This window comes from Equus przewalskii, chromosome 1, assembly GCF_037783145.1.
Source record: "Equus przewalskii isolate Varuska chromosome 1, EquPr2, whole genome shotgun sequence".
NCBI lineage: Eukaryota > Metazoa > Chordata > Mammalia > Perissodactyla > Equidae > Equus > Equus przewalskii.
Genome location: NC_091831.1, coordinates 7,342,821 through 7,359,519, shown reverse-complemented (window position 1 = coordinate 7,359,519; position 16,699 = coordinate 7,342,821). Strand labels below are relative to the sequence as shown.

Genomic DNA, 16,699 nt, shown 5'->3' with positions numbered 1-16,699 from the left:
ACAGCTCCAGCAGTGCTGGCGCCCCTGTCAGCCTCTGGCTTACTACATCTGGGATGCGGTACAAAGGGCTTTACAGCAATTATCCCCTTTAATCCTTACAAAAACCTTACCAGATGGGTCTATTCCCATCTCACAAACAGATGGAGCCTCCAGAAAGTCACTTCCTCAAAGTCACTCACTGGGGATGTTGGAACCACGTACGGAGCCAACAGGTGCAAAGGTGCAACAGGTGCTGTGTCCCCCACCCCCATGCCTCCACCGCCTGGGTACCCACCCTGCCTGAGGAACAGAACGCACCTGCTGGGAATAGTAGCTGTTCAGGTTCGCTTGGATTCCCGGGTGTGGAATCTTCTGATAGACAGTTATGCTTTCCATGGGAATCCCTGGACACAATCAAAACCAGGAAACAGACTTCATTGCCCTGGGAACACAACGGAGTCTCTGCACCTCGGGGCAGTTAGTGGAGACCCCCAGTGCAGCACTACCCTCCTGGAACAAGCTGCCAGGGGCTGGGAGTGTGGCGCAAGGACATGCAGTCTCGGCTGGCCCTCTGCGGCCAGGTGAACACCGCGGGGGAGGCTGAGATGGCAGAGGAAGGACAGGGCCCTGAACCATGGCCTGCCTTCAGACCCACGGGTGCCTTTTCTTCCCGTGTTCGTGTGGGGTGTCTGAGGGACCGTCCTGGCCACTCCACCTGTGCTGTCTGTGTGGAATCCCACGCCGAGGGCAGGGGTGGGGGTGGAGCTCTCAGGGAGTTTTTCAAGGGGCTGAAGCAGGCAGCCAAGAACCTTCTGAGGCCCAGAGGCCTTGGTCCCTGGCAACCTTGGTCTCCAGCAACCGGATGCCAGGAACTGAGGTCCAAGGGCAGGTCTTGGGAGAGGCCATGAGCCAGAAGGGGGGCCTGGCTCAGGAGCTGCGTCCCAGCTCTGCCTCCACGGGGCCACGTGCTCCTGGACGGGCCACCCCTCTCGAGCGGCTCCAGGACCCCCGCCTATAAATGAGTGGATTAGGCTCCGGACTGCCTCACGTTCCCTCCTGTTCCATTCAGTGACTCTGAACCCTCCCAGGGTTTCACAGCTGGCGAGGAGGGAGGAGGCACTGAAGTGACCAGCACGAACTTCGATCACAGACACATTTACTAGGGCAGCCTCTCAGCAAGGAAACCTCAGGCTTATGGAAATGAAGTAGGAGAGAATCTCTCAGAAGGAATCAAGATAATTTTAGCATAAAACAGCAACCTATCACCATTTCATACCCAAAAACCTAAAGAAAGAAAGTGAAGTAGCAAATCTCTGATTTACGTAGGATTTCTTTAAAGATATCCACGCTCAAGCTTTCTCTTTTGTTCTCTTCTGGCACTTTTCTTGTTCCAGAAAGGCCCCTGACCTTGCAGATCTTAGTGCCTAATGTCTTCTGCCAGTATTCCTGGTACATTCAGAAGATGGATGACAACAGGGGAGAAGAGATGCAATCTCGCTCCATTTTAATACAGGGCTTAAATTCATCCTGGGTAACACACTTCATGTGGATTGTTGGAGGCTCAGGGCAAAGGGAGAGGGTGTAACAGTTGCAGTTCCATGAATCGCTTGCTTTTGGAGAGCCAGGCATTATGCTACGTAACCTCACAGCCGCTCTCTGGTTACAGGCTCTGAAGCTGTGGAGACAGGCTCTATGGTTACAGCCATTTCACAGCAGGACACTGATGCACAGAGAGTTGCCCTCACTCACCCAGCTAATGAACAGCAGAGGGAGAATTCACATCTGTTTTTGTCTCACCCTAAAGTTTGTACTTCAAACTGCAGATTCCTTCTTGCTCCCAGACCAACTATGTGACGAGGAAAGGTGTGCAGGTGACACCTCAGACATCTGAGTCAACGGAGCTGGAATGCTCCAGGGCATGGGCTGGTTCCTAGACAGTGAAAGCCCAGGGACCACAGGGGACCCAGAAGGAGCGAGGCCTGAGTGGGGGGGCTGGAGCATGCTGCATGCCAGCATAAGATCAGCTCCGTCCCTGGACGTCCTTCTACCTGTGAAGCTGCCCCGGGGTCGCCTCCAGACCACTACCACTTGTACCCTTGGTGAAGGCTCAGTGACACTGCGTGCTCCCAGCTGGAGCTGAGCAGACAAAGCAAGGAAAGCAGACAGCACCCCCACACCTAACATGAGGAGTGCCCCGCCCTCCCCCGGCCTGGCTGATCCACCCAGGCCTGCTCTCCCTTGTGGTCCCCGCAGGGCTGACCACTTCTATCACCATGAAGGCTCTCAGCAGACGCCAGAGAGGAGAGGGAGGCACCGCTCCACGAGTCGGTGCATTCTAGTCACCTTTGTCCTTGAGCATTTTCGGCAGGATCTCTCCTTTGAGGGTTCCACAGGGAAAGAGAAGAGGCAGTGCTGATGACTCCCCTGCGAATAAATAACCAGACTTTGTAAAAGCTCTGGAGACACTCCAGGGGAGGGGCACGTGCACAGGGGCGTGGGGAGGAGCAGCCCCAGGCCCTGCTGTGCTCCTCGGGTCTCAGTTCCAGCGACTGTAAGAGGCAAGGACAATGGCTACCACGCTGGCCTTGTATACAAAGCTCACAGAAGTAATGTGGACGAAGGTGCTGAGAACACTAACCTCCACAGAGGCCAGGGCTGCCGTCCCCCATGCTCCTCTAACCCCCTCTCATCCTGAAGTGGCTCCTGGGCAGCAGTCACTATTTAGGGTGCAGACTCTGCACCTTAACCAGAATCAAGAAGTCAGAGGTCAGGCCTGGCGCTGGCACTGGAGGAGACACTCTCTACCTCTGGAGGAGCCCTGGATGGGACAAGAGGCGGCTGAAGCTGGGGCTCCAGCTCACGAGGAGGCAGAGAAACAGCAGCCAAGAGTGACCTGCAGCCATCTCCAACAGAGACAAGCTGCACGCCCACTCACATCCCAGCCAAGACAGCAGCACCAGGCCAAGTGCCCAAGGGGCTGAGGGACCCTGTGCAGGAGCCCCGCCTGCTAAGAATGGCCCTGCCTCTCATCCCTGCTCCACGTCTCCATGCTGGGGAGACTTACGGAATTTTCCGCTCTAAGCTCACTGCAGAATCATGAAGACAGCATGCGATTTGAACACGAGTTTGAGACAATATCATCCAACAAAACTTACGGGTTGTCAGATTCCAGAATCCTCCTCAAATGTGAAAACAAAGCATTTTAGTAGAGCTAATCATTTCCCCTCCACATCTGTCTGTCCAATGTAAGAAGTGTTAATGGGTGTTGGTCATACACAAACATATACTTTTCTACATCTGTAAGACCTCTCTGAACACATCTTTTTTTGGTGATTGCAATCAAAGGAAGAAATAAACCAAACTTTTCCCATCCAGCACTTTCTCCATGATGTCCAGCTAAACAAGAGGAATAACCACAGGCTTCTTTGTTTCAAGTTACTAAATAACTACAAACCGATGCATGTTTTCTTTATTTAAACTGCTCTGTAAACATCAGTATGTACTGACATATAAAAGAACACAAGGAATTATGAAATTTTTAAATAGAGATAATAGATGCCCACTGACTTCTCTTTCCCAGTGTGAGGAAAATGTATCCATGCACTGGGGGTGCCATCTCTAGAGACACATTTTCAAAGCCATGTTCAGGTGCTGTTTGCTTAATCAGAGCCCAGGCATCCCTCCAGTGCCTGCGTGTCTGTGCCTGTTGCGGGGTGGGGTGTGCAGGATTCTAGGGGCCAAAGCTGCTCCAACAGACCCTTCTCAGCCCCCTGCTCTGGGGCAGCTGTGGGAATCCGGCAGGAAAACCAGGGGCCTACCTTTCCAGCAAGCCGAACCCCAGAGGTGTGCAAAGCGCCTTCGGGAGATTGTAGAATTTACTGCCCTTCGAAGCATCCCTTCGGCAGGTCCAGCAGAGTATTGAGCTGCTCATTCTTATTCTCTGACTGCTGGCCTCTACTAGGGAGATGGGGAGCTTAGCATCTGCTTCCTGGCCCAAGACAGGCATTTGTGTCTTTCTCACTGCACCCCCAGTGCTCAGCAGAGAGCTGGGCCATGCAGGCCAGACCAGCTCAGCTGCCTTCCTGGAAAGCGCTGCCCCAGCAGCAGATGGGCAGCAAAGCTGACAACGTTCTGGTTGAAGCCTCTTTCACTGCCAAGGGGAAAGCTACCTCAACTGTATTTCCTGGGGAGCTAACCCCCTTTGAGAAGTCAAGGGCAAATAACCCATTCCTTTTTGGGATAAGCTTACCGCCTGCAGATTTTTAGACCAAATAGGCCAGTGCTGAATAGGTCAATGTTAAAGCTGATTGATTCTGCAGAGGTGAGAGAGGCGGTCTCTCCGGGACAACAGAGAGAGACAGGAGCCTGGCAGGAGTCTAAGCTGACACTCAAGTGGTGAATCATGGGGCTCAGAGGCTCCGCTCTCCAGTCCTTTAGCAGGACAGAGGCCTGGACTGCTCGGCTGTGGGGGTTGAAGACAGCAGCGGTGTTGAAACTCCTAGGAGAGTGTCATGCAGCTGGGGTGAGGCTCGATAAGTAGTCACTGTAGGTAACCAGGATAACGAAACTGATTTTGTAAATGTCATTTCATTGGAGGACAGGTGCGCACGTGTAAAACTCCACAACTTGCAGGTGTGCAGTGATTTCACCCTCTGAGGTGCTGCTGTGACAGTCCAGGCTGTGTACGCAGTGGGCACTTAACTGTGGATAACTAGGATAATGAGTCTGATTGGGAGGGAGGGAAGAAGAGCTGAGCAAGTCTTCAAGGCTGCAGTAACTTTTGTCAGCTCCAAGTCCAGGAGGACATTTCAAATAAACTTCAGCACAGTCTGACTGCCTTTGACTTCCTCTCTCTCTTTAAATTTTGTAATTGTCTTCTGTCTTTTACCATTTAACTTGCACTTTCTCCTCTGTTAGAGGAGATATCCTGGAAGGGAAGGAGAATTGTCTGTCAGAATGATGGGCTATCAGATTAAATGTGTTAATAGCTTTAAGCACTTACAATAGTGCCTATCATAGTAAGTAAGTGTTTAAGTAAAATAAGCAATAACTATGATTCGGGTCTGTTTACTCCAAGCATTGAGAGTAGATTCTTAGCTTTTAAAATCAAGCTTCAGAGTTTACTCGGGGAGAAAATCATTAATGCCTTGGTAAAACCAAGGTGAAAATCCTTCCTTGCAGTCAAGATGGATTATTATTTGGATATTCTACTTGTGAACTGAAGATTTATTAGGACCCACAGACATGCTGGAAATAAATTAAAGGAAGTGACAAGGGCTTTGCAAAGAATGCAGACCAGTCTCCTTCGTCCGAGATAAGGGCAGAACCTGTTCATATCCAGCACCCAAGCCCTGGGTCAGTTAATTGTGTATCTCAGTGTGCTATCTCAGCTGTGACACAGATCCTTTCCGTCTTGTGTCTGCAAAGTGAGGAACACCAGCTTGACAGCTCTGGACCTTAGAATAAGGAATGACTCAGTTTCCTTCCATCTCCTTCCAGAGCTAATGCATCAACTGTGAATGCAGCCAAATCATCTGCTGAGGAAACAGGCTGGAGCGACCTATTCCATTAAGGAGCTAAGTGTCCCACCCAAAGAACCAGTAATCTTCCCTTATAAAACCTGGCACTTAATCACACAAGGAATGCCAAGGTCGACCACTTACATTGATTTCTACATTAAAAAAGAAGGGATTTGATACCATTTAACAGCGACCATTATCCCCTGATACGATGTTAGAAACAAAGAGTCTGGAGTTGGATCACTGTGGAACATTCTGAATATCTGCATCCCACCCAGCAAACAGCTGGGGGAGGAGCCCAATCATACTGATGCTCCTCTCCCTCAGCAGAGGTGAGGCTCAATGGCTGAGAAACAAACCCTGGGGCTAGGGCCACATGACGAGGAGCCTAGGACAGTGCTCACCGCTGGAGAGCCAGAACAACTGCTCTTGGCTTTTCAGCAGCTGTTTCAACACCTGGCTGCACAATAGTGAGCAACTGGCGTGTCTGTGCTGATGTTAAAGAAAATGGCTCCTCAGCCACCCACAGTCTGGATCAATCCACAGGAAGCAACAAGGCAGCCACTGGGGGCCTTCTGCTTCAGGAGCTACACATCTGTTCAGCCTCAAATACTCTTTTAGTCTGCTTCCAAGAGCGCTTCTTGGAATCCAGAAAAGTCTCCTGGGCTTCCAGGTGAATATACTCCTCATACAGACAGAGAAGGTGGCCAGAGAACAAAGGGGGCCAACAGTTTTCATTAGCAGGAAATTATGCACATGGTGAACTCTTTTTACCCCAAATTAGTCTCCTGAACCATGTGTTTTGAACTTGAAGGTGTCTAAGAGTTCTGGCTTACAACATTTCCTGCAAAAAGCCCAGCAGCGGTGGCCTTTCCTTAAGCCCAGCCCAGTTAGAGAGATGGGTCTGAAAATGCTCAGCCTCCCAACAGAGCAGGCTACAACATGTGTTGGGAGCTCGGTGCCCCTGAGGTGAGCTCTGAGGTCAGCAGGGCGCAGCTGCCCTAATGGGCCTTCCCCACAGCCCCAGCTGTCACCAAGAATGCAGCCAAACCCCGACTTGGCCACGGTGACTCACCAGCACTGACAGCGCGTCCACACCCAAATGAGTGGGATGAGCTCTTAGAACCGCTTTCTTGTTCCTGTGACTTTTTCACCTGATGAAAAACAACTGAGCATATTTTGGACCAGAAGTACACAGAAGAAGGGAAAGAGCAAGAGCCTGGGAGCCAGACAGTCCTGGGCTGGAGGCCCAGCCTGGCACAGATTAGCTCGGTTACTTTGGACAAGTCACCCCCTTTCCAGCAGTAAAAGTGAGTCTAATAATCACCCCCTTGTCACGGGCTCAGCACAGCAACGTATCAGACAATCGGAGACCACATGCACAAGATGGCAGCATATGCCAGGTGCATGATGGGCCCGCCATCGCCTTGCTATACTCAACGAACGTGTTCCCGGTGCTCTCTCTGCAGTCCTGGCAGAGACCCCAGCCATGGAGCAGGGCAGCCGTGAGGAAGGCGGTTCCCTTTCCCCTCCGATCAGATCCACCACAGCATCCCACCCTGCTCTTCCCTTTACTTAGTTTGGTGATGGCTCTTTAAGTTTTAAAAAATGCTCTTCCTAAGTTAAGGATCTGTTTCTGAGACTCTCCCACTTAAGGCACTTAAGGGATGTGCTTCTGAGACACTCCTACAAAGTCCCAACGACAATGTAAGTGAGCCTGAAGCCAGTGACTCCCCTTGGGGCCAATCCTGGTGGAAGCTGGAGCCGAGGCAGGGAGCACCGTCAGTGTTGCTGTGCCTGGGCAGGCCCCTGTGGGCTTCCTGCCTCAGATCTGGTAGGAGCCACTCCCTCCTGAGCTGCAGTGCTTCAGGGGCTTTGAAACGTGACAGTCGGTCTGCAGGCCCACGACTCTAGTGCCCACCTCCATGGCTCTCCAGCTGGTCCCCTACTGTTCCCACCAAGCCCCATTCCCCCCTCCAGCCTCCTGGACAACGCTCTCCTCGCACTGCACTGTCTCTGCTCTGGCGGCTCCCTGACTGGGAAGGCTTGGCGCTCAGTAGGTGGAGGTCTTGTCCTTCCCGCAGGCTCCCCTTATACACGGCCCCTCTCTGATGGGGACGCCAGCGGGCTGTGTTCTCTTTACATACACTTTCCTGAAGACCTCGGCCTTCTTTTGGACGCCCTCCCATACACATGCTCTTTATACCACTTCTTGTCGCTTAATCCACTCCTGCCTTGTGAAGGTCACTGATGTCTATGTTGCCCCCTCTCTCATTACTCCTGATCCTCCTCCCCCTACCCCTGCGAAGGGCCTGGCACACAGGTGTTCCTAGGCAAATGTTTGCTGAACCCTGTTGGACTGTCCTAGTGTGACAGGGGAGGGAGTGTGGGGGCGGGCAGCAGAGGTGCCAATCAGTGCCCACAGGCATGACCAAGCTGCTGAAAGGGCATCTGCTGAGCTCCAGAGAGCAAAGACTCGGGTTTCCAAATGGCTGAGCCATTCCATGGCTGGAGCTTATCCTTACAAGGAGAGTGATCAGAAAAGGCCCACAGCTCTGCAAAGCTGGAGCCCAGGGAACCTCGGGAGGGCCCGTGAGGCTCTGCTCACACAGTCAGGCACATCTGCCCGTGTGCCCTGCACTGCGCCCTGACCTCTCACACCAATCACTCTCAGCTGAAGTACTGGGCAAGTACTGGGCCGGAGCTCCCTGAGGGAGGGAGCAGAGCTTGATGCCCAGCAGGGTGATGGGAGCGCGGTGCCAGCAGGTGCTGGGGCAGATCTACTGAGCGTGCTGGCCCTGGGTAGAGTGCTGGCCAGGCAGTGCTAGGTCAGCACTCCAACCCTGTCCCCTCACAGCTCTGTGACCACAGACAGTCAGTTTGTCCCCAGAGCCGCTATAACAGCAGTGTGGAAAAGAACTGTGGGCGATGATGGGAATGCCCTGGGCTGTCCCTGTGGTGCCATGAGCTACCAGTGATGGCTGAGCTTGGACTGTGCCCAGTGACTGGGGAACTGAATTTTTCATTTTATTTCATTTTCATTAATTTAATTTAAATGGCCCTATGTGGCTAGTGGCTACCATAGTGGACACACAGCTTACAGTGGAGGTGATTCTGCCTCCACGGGGTGGTGACGAAGACTAAATGAAACGATGTAGGCAGAGTGCCATGGGACACACTGAGCACTCAATAAATGCTAGTTTTCAATATTAACACAGAGTGTGTAGTGACTAAGAAAAGATAAAAAGAAATTATTTTTAAAAGAAAATTGGGGGAAAAAAGAAAATAAAATTGGGAGCTTGGGAAAAGTCCACGGAGACCCAGCAGTGCCTCCGCTGTCCGATTGCACGCTGCCCCTCCTCTGTGGACCGCTCCCCCAAGGCCTAATGGAGCTCCAGGGTCTTAGCCCGCGGTGTAGCGAAGGGCACGGGACCTTTTCCAGGACAGGCTCCCAGTGGCCAACAGAAACATACAAGCTGGAGTGCATTCACCAACGGTACCGGTTCACGACAGGAAGACTTCCTAAGACTTAGTGTGCAAATGTGCAGACTGAGAAACACCACCTTGAGAAGGAATGTTTTTTAAAAACATCATGCCTAAAATAAAACCATCCACCACTGTCCCAGAAGCCATACAAAGACCTATTTAAGGTGTTCTTTCTCCCTGCCCACCCTGACACCACTACCTAAGGGGCAGAGAAGATGCACCATTTCAGGGACAGCCTCAGAGGAAAACCTCAGGCATGAGCAGTCCACCTGGCCCTGACTCCAAGCTTGGAGACAGCCAACCCATTCCAGAAGGGGTCGGCAAACCACAGCCCCGGGTCAGAGCCCAGCCCATGTCATGTATGGTCTATGGCTGCTCTCAGGCTATCACGGGCAGAGGTTAGTTATTCTGACAGAGACCACACGGCCTGCAGAGCCTACATATGTGGTCCTTAACAGACAACATTTGCCAGTCCCTAATCTCGAGGAGCAAAATTTTGATTTCTCCTCCAGTAATATAAAGCAAGATGATGCTACTTCATCTTTTAAGTGGGTGTATGTCACACTTCTATCAGGGAGGGGTCAAAAAGACAAGGGCGCGAGAGCGCGTGTCTGCACTTGGATTAGACGTGCGGGGAAAAGAGCGCCTAAAGGGGACTGGCCCACATGTATACTTTTAGCCTTTGCATCCCTGTTTCCAAGATCTCTGCTCAAAAAATCTTTCTTCATGTGTTTGTCTGAAGACTAAAATTCCATAATTAGTTTAAGGCTTAATCCCCACTTAAGTGCCAGCACCTCTAGGATAGGGCCATGTTAAGTCCCAGTCCATATGCTGCCTGATGATGAGCATATTAGGGGGTAAGTCAGCTCGTTACCTGGGGGCAAGTTGTAGAGGAGGGAATCCAGAGAAGGAAGCAGTTCCGAATAGGAAGGGAGGAGACAAGAGACAGAAGGGAAGATACCCAGCAGCTCCTACTGCCTCCACTTCCTTTATAATCACTGCAGATGGTCTCACTGCTGGATCCATCTCCAAACATTTTATTTTGCGGTATGTTTGTGTCAAGTCCTTGGTGTAGGGGTGGAGGAAGGCTGGCTGAATCTCAAACAAGAAGAGACATCATAAACGCAAGTAGGCTGTGGTCCCAGGAGTGGCTCACGCACTGCACATCAACCAGCATCACCATGGACAACGCATCCAGGAAGTATTCCTTTCCCTCGGTAGTAGTTGTGAGACCAATAAACAAAAAATAAACTTGGGGTGACCTTTTTCTACTTACTGGAACAAATATATTCTGCAAGCTTTTCTGCATTTCCACAGTTTTCTCCTTCTGTATCCAGGCCAATTTTATTCACTGGAAAACAACAAAGAAATATAATTCTTTACGTGGTTACTAAAGTCCTTCTGTTCTTGTGTTGTTTTTTTAATGTGCAAATACAAAGGCATGTGCTTTACAAATCACACAGAGAAGGCCTCCTCTTGAAGGTGGGTTTAGGAAGGCCACAGGCATCGTGTCAGACCTGAGGGTGCTGGGTCCTGGCCCACCCATCCCAGAAGTGTGGATTTAGGAATGTACCAGTTTCTCTGGGCCCCACAGAGCTCATCTACAAGGGGGGAAGACACCAACCATATGAGACTGTTTTAAGGGATTTTATGACATGAGGAGAGCCAACTGCTGGCCATCTAGGAGGAACTCAAGAAAGGTGGTTTTCTTATCAGTCAGTCAGGAGGTGGTGAGCGTTGTACACCATCACAGGGCATTAGAGAGCCCTCATTTTGTTGGGGAGACGACGCCAGCCCCCATCTGGAAAGATGTCATGGGTTGACATGGCAGACTGAAATGGAAGGGAGGGGAGGAGAGGTTTCATAATAATCTGCCAACAGGGACCCAACAGCACCAGGATGCAGGTCATTTAGGGTGAGGGGCTGTACTAGCTGTTCGTGAAAGATTCCTATTCATGAACTAAGCAAGAAGCGACACCCAGGCTCCCCTGCACTTTTCCAGATGGGGAACACTGGCCGCTCTGCAGAGGATGCTGATGAAGGAAGGGCCCAGGGGCGGCCCGGTCAGCACCTGCTACCTGCTCACAGGAATGTGGAACTTCTCTGAGAAAGGAAGTGCTGTGGGCATTCCATTTCAGATTCACATGAGACTGGCTAATAACAAACTGTAGCTTTAACGTAAACACCATCAGCTTTTAATTTACAGATCATTACAAACGTGCTGAGTCCAAGAGAAAAAAGTCACGTGCAGCTGTAAACTTTGTTCAGGAACAAAGCCCTTGCTTCTGCTACACTGCCAACCCAGGCTGGGCCACCCCTCCTCTGACTGCATGAGGAAGGTCTCAGTGCACCAAGGAACCCTGGAAACTTCCCGGGAACTGAACTGGGACATCAGTACTTGCAGTGAGGCTGGTACTTAATGTCGACATTTATACACATTTGTCCTAAGTAACTGGACAGCAGGAACAACGCCTAGAACACTGACTCATATACTGCTTTGGGTTCGAAAGTGACTGCCTGCTCATCTGATCCTTAACCAACCCTGTGAGCTGGACAATGTGGAGACTGTGCCTGTGCTTCAGAGAGGAGGAAGCTGGGGCTCTGAGCCGTCGAGTGCTGTCAGCTCTGTCTGCGAGGGCAGGGCAGTCTGGTCCACCCTGTAGCCCACAGAAGGCTCTCAGCACAGGTTTGGGGAATGAACGTTTGGTGTAAGGTCTCAGCCCCTGGGGACGGCAAGGCTGGCTCTGCTCTAACTCAGTACAAGCATTGCAACCAACACTCAGGCCCAGGCAGGCCCATGGTCAGGGCACAGGCCTCCTCTATGTGATGGCCAACAACGAAACTTCAAATTATTCACAACCATGTGAAATAAATCAAGCTAATCACAGACAAACCTGCCATAGAGTATTCATTACATTTGAGAGGTTAGGATAACGACTGCCACAACGGATCCAATTTTCTGGGCTTGTGTAAACCTGTGGGGTGAAATTCTCTGCTGGCAGAAGACTATGCTGAAAAGGTACCATTTGGTAATCTAAAGGTAAAATAAAATCCTTAGTGCAAAAGCAAATTAGCGAGAATCAAGAAATGGGATTTGAAAACATTAACAAGGTTATGGATAAGATGATCTCTGTAAAGTCTTTTCCCAGAGTTAATGTGAAAACAAGGCAATGAAAAAATACTAAAAAAAATCAATATGGTATAAAAGTGGTAAAACATCTGCACGCTTCTATCAGTGGGGCACAGCGGCTTTGGAAAAATGCAGTCATGGATTTAAACAATAGCTGTACCACTTCCTAAGTGTGCGATCCTGGCAAATCACATCCTCTCTCTTAGAATCTGTTTTTTAAATCAGGAAAATGGGCTTACTAAAACCTTCCTTATGAAAATGAGAAATCATATACATAAAGTGCGTAGTGCAGGGCCTGGTGTATAACAGGGACTCAAACACAGCAGCTGTTATGAATCATACTAATAGGTGTAGATGGTAATTTGTTCCAACAGTACATATGTATACCTCATAATGAAGTTACTGACTTCTGAGTTGTTAACCGCTAAGCTATCTCCCATGGAGCAACTGGTCCGGGTTTACAAGGCCAAGCAACAGGGGCCACTTAACAGATCCCAGGCACCAGCCCTGCAATCAGATGGGGGAGGTAAGGAACCCCACCTTTGGGCAGCCAGACGGGAGGCTTTCCCTGGGGATGGGTGGCTGAGCTGCAGGAAATCAGCCTACGGCCAACCAACATGACTTCTTCAATACAAACAGAAATCTTACTTAAACAAGTACAAATCACCCAACCAGAACAACGTTCTGAAGAGATTTTATGCAGACCAAGAACAAAGTTACACAACATGTACTTTTCTCCATCAAGTAATAATAATATCTACAAAATTATGTCAAGTCACATTGATGAAGCGGCACAAACATCTCTTCTCTCTAGACTTCCACATTGAGACCCCTTGCTGTTCACTGGACCCTCTTTTCATTTCTACTTTGAGAAACATTTCCACCTTTTCTTCTCCTTGCTTAAAATGTCCAACTCTCTGGACCTGGGAAAGCCAAGGGAGGCTCTCCTGCTCAAGTTGACCAGAGGGCTCCTGGGTGCTGTAAAACGGCCCCCAGTTATCCCTGGTACTCATACCCCTGTGTCATCCCCTCCCCATGAGTGTGAGTTGGACTTACTGACTCGATTCAAACAAAAAGAAGATGGGATATCACTTCCAAGATCAGAACATAAAAAGACTGTGGCTTCTGTCTTGGGTGCTCTGTCTTGGATTGTGTCACAATAGGGGAAGCCAGCTGCCATGTCATAAGGTAGGTAGCCCTTTAGAGATGCCCATGTGAGTGACTTGGGAAGTGGATCCATGTGTCTGATCTTGGAAGCAGACCCTCCCCCAGTTATCCCTGAGATGTCTGTAGCCGTGGCCAACAGCTGGATTGCTGGTCAAAGACCCTGAGCCAGAAGGACCCAACTAAGCCATTCCCAGATTCCTGACCCACAGAAACTCTAAGATATTAGAAGTTGTTGTTTCTAGCTATTAAGTTTTGGAGTAATATGTTACACAGCAAAAGATGACTAATACACCAGGCATGGTCTCTTCCAACTGCCTCTAACTCCCTAGGCTCTTGCTGAAACTCAGGATGAACAGGAATCTTGGGAGTTCAAGCAATGCCTCTTCCCTGTACACACTAAAGAGAGCTCCTCCTGTATGTCATGTCTGGAAGGGTGAACTACAATAGAATGTTCAAAATGTGGTTGATTGAATTTCATGTTAAGGTAGGATCTGGTTTCTCCCAAAGAGATTTTTTTAAATTGCAAAATCCCTAATTTCATCTCTTCTTTGATGATATGTTTCCAGCATTTAGAACATATCCTTTCCCTTAACAACTGAATAAACAGGGAGCAGCTGGAGGCCAATAAGAGTGATTGGGACCAAATCTTTGCTACTTGTGCCACACTTGATGACGGCCTGCTCTCAGCTGCTCTAAGTCTCAGATTTCTCATCACTGTATCACCATTTTTTCCCTCTAGTTTTTGTCTCATTTGACAGAACAGTGAGAGCAAAATGCATAGTGATAGTAGTGAAATCAAACTGAAGATCATGTGATAGCTCAAGATGTTTGTTTATCAGGTAATGTGTGGAAGTGTGAATCTGGAATACAAAATCAAAATAGGAAAATTTACAAATACATTCTATTTGATAGCTGAAGTTTTGGTATATGTCAGATATTGCCTATATTATTTTCTTTCCTCTTCTAACTCAGGAAAAAAATAGAAAAGAAAGTACAAGAAAATTCTCAACTTATTTTTTGGGGAGAGGCAGGAGAGTGGAGGTGGTTCCCTTGGCGACCAAAGCTCCAAGCCCCTCTGCCCTGCTCATGTGCTGAGCCTGGTGGTAAAGCTGCACTGCTCATGTGCTGAGCCTGGTGGTAAAGCTGCACTGCTCATGTGCTGAGCCTGGTGGTAAAGCTGCACTGCTCATGTGCTGAGCCTGGTGGTAAAGCTGCACTGCTCATGTGCTGAGCCTGGTGGTAAAGCTGCACTGCTCATGTGCTGAGCCTGGTGGTAAAGCTGCACTGCTCATGTGCTGAGCCTGGTGGTAAAGCCGCACTGCTCGGAGGAGCTGCCGTCAGCTCTGCATCAGTCTAGCAACTCCCATCTGGCCTCTTCGTCACCTTCATTTTGTTGTCTGGAAAATGTGCTTTTAATTCTTAAACTGTTTTCGCTCATACTGCATCTTCCCCCAATATTTTAAAATTCATCTGGACAAACTGAACTGTTTTAAAACAAAATTATAGGTTCTTACAATTGCTAAGCATTGTTTAAGTATTTAAAATTTTTAATGATTCACTGTTTACATTTTGTGCTTTAAAAATAACACAAATTCAAGACTATTTGGAAAAATGTAGACAATATTAATAAAATTATAAAAACCAACTATAATACCACCACCTAGAGATAACTATCTTTAATATTTAGTGATTTTCCTTTATGTTTTTTATTCCAGTAAAAATAGATAATATAAAATTTACCATTTTAACTATTTTTTAAGTATATAATTCAGTGGCATGAAGTTCAATCACAATGATATACAACTATCACCACTATCCGTTTCCAACTTTTTCATCATCCCAAACAGAAACTCTATACCCAATTAAACTCCCATTTCCCCCTGCACCAGCCCCTGGGAACCTCCACTGTACCTTCTGTCTCTGAATTTGACTACTCCAGGTGCCGCATATACATAGACAGTATTTGTCTTTTTGGGTCCAGCTCATTTCACTTAGAATAATGTCTTCAAGGTTCATCCGTATTGCAGCATATGTCAGGATTTCCTTCCCTTTACGTCTGAATGATATTCCATTGTACGGACAGACCACATCTTGTTTATCCATTCATCTCTTGATGGACATTTGGGTTTTTTCCACCTTTTGCCTGTTGTGACTGATGCTGCTGTGAACATTACATACACAGACACTTGTCTGTTTGAATCCCTTCTCCTTTTAGGCTTTTTTGGGGGGAGGCGGAAGGAAGGCTCTCTACCTATTTCAGTATCTATAGTTTTAAATTAAACTGAAATTGTATCATATCTACATTGTATCCTGCTTTTTACTCAATGTTACATTGTATTTTCCTATGCTGTAAATATTCCTCAAAATATTTTTAAAAGACCACATAGCCTCTCCCTTTCCCTTCTCTTTTTGAACAATTCAGTCCTAAGGCCATTAGGCAGGGCAGAGTGAAATGAGTGTTGGGTGTCAGAGACCAGGCAGAGTGAGGAGGGCATCCATGTGGGGGCAGAGCCAGGGGAGGCTGGTTCCAAACGGGGGTGTTGATCAAGCAAGTAAATGTATTACCTGGGAGCCAGGTTTCCCACTGCCAGAGAAGGGAGTTACAAATATAGAAATGAAAGACCCAGTGTTACCTCAAGAAAGAATTAATTAAATGAAAAAAACGAAATGAAAGACCTAGAACAAACGCTGTAGTGCTGGACTGGAATTGGAAGTGGTGGAGTGAACCCACGGCTTTTAATATAAACAGATATACATATATAAATGTAGATATATAGAAATGGATATGTGTGTGTATAAAATTACGATTCCCCATCTCTGTCTATTGAAAAGGCCTGGGAGCAGTGAAGCCCAAGGACAATGAACACACTGAACGCCCACATCACGTCTTCTAAATACCACCCTCCACTAAAAGGAACCGGGGCTTCCTAGAGAAAATGACTGATTTCAGGGCTGGCACAGGGAAAGTATCAGACAAACCTGGAACATCTCTTTGTGCCAGAAAAGACATGGGGTCAAAGAACGATGGGGGGACATGTCAAAAGGACACAGAAGAAACTTTGAAGTGGTTGCCACTGGCCACATCAGGGACAATTTCAACAACAAAATAAACAGACAGTAATGGATTATACCCTATTAAAGAAAATAGGAAACCAGGAATCTATACTGATATAAATAAATAACCTAATAAAATGAAAGTGTGATGAAGAATAGGTTATTAACGTCAAAGTACCTCCTCACAAAATACTTATTAATTTTGAAACAAAAACAGTAGCTTCACTGTGGAGAAGCCTGAGAACACCACCTAAATCAAGGGGCCACAGGAGAACCACCAGTAACGGGGCAAGTCAAAATGAGGCACTACTAGATGAGAGGCAATGAGAAAAACACAGCATCGCTTTTGTGATATTCCTGCCAG

General features: G+C 48.4%; 1 protein-coding gene across 26 annotated transcripts in view; it reads right to left on the bottom strand.

Moving 5' to 3' along the window:
- The window catches only part of UROS (uroporphyrinogen III synthase), a 41,831-nt gene that overhangs the window by 9,223 nt on the left and 15,909 nt on the right, over nucleotides 1-16,699 (bottom strand). For 12 of the 26 annotated variants that reach the window (XM_008525891.2, XM_008525910.2, XM_008525900.2 and 9 more), the window contains 3 exons: nucleotides 10,261-10,335; nucleotides 2,323-2,403; nucleotides 298-383 (listed from right to left, as the gene is read on the bottom strand). In XM_008525891.2, coding sequence (XP_008524113.1) covers nucleotides 298-383; nucleotides 2,323-2,403; nucleotides 10,261-10,335 — 242 coding nt within the window. Of the gene's footprint in view, nucleotides 1-297; nucleotides 422-2,322; nucleotides 2,404-4,228; nucleotides 4,907-9,858; nucleotides 10,336-16,699 lie in introns of all 26 variants that reach the window. The other 14 variants (XR_011525548.1, XR_011525565.1, XR_011525608.1 and 11 more) reach the window with 4 other exon arrangements.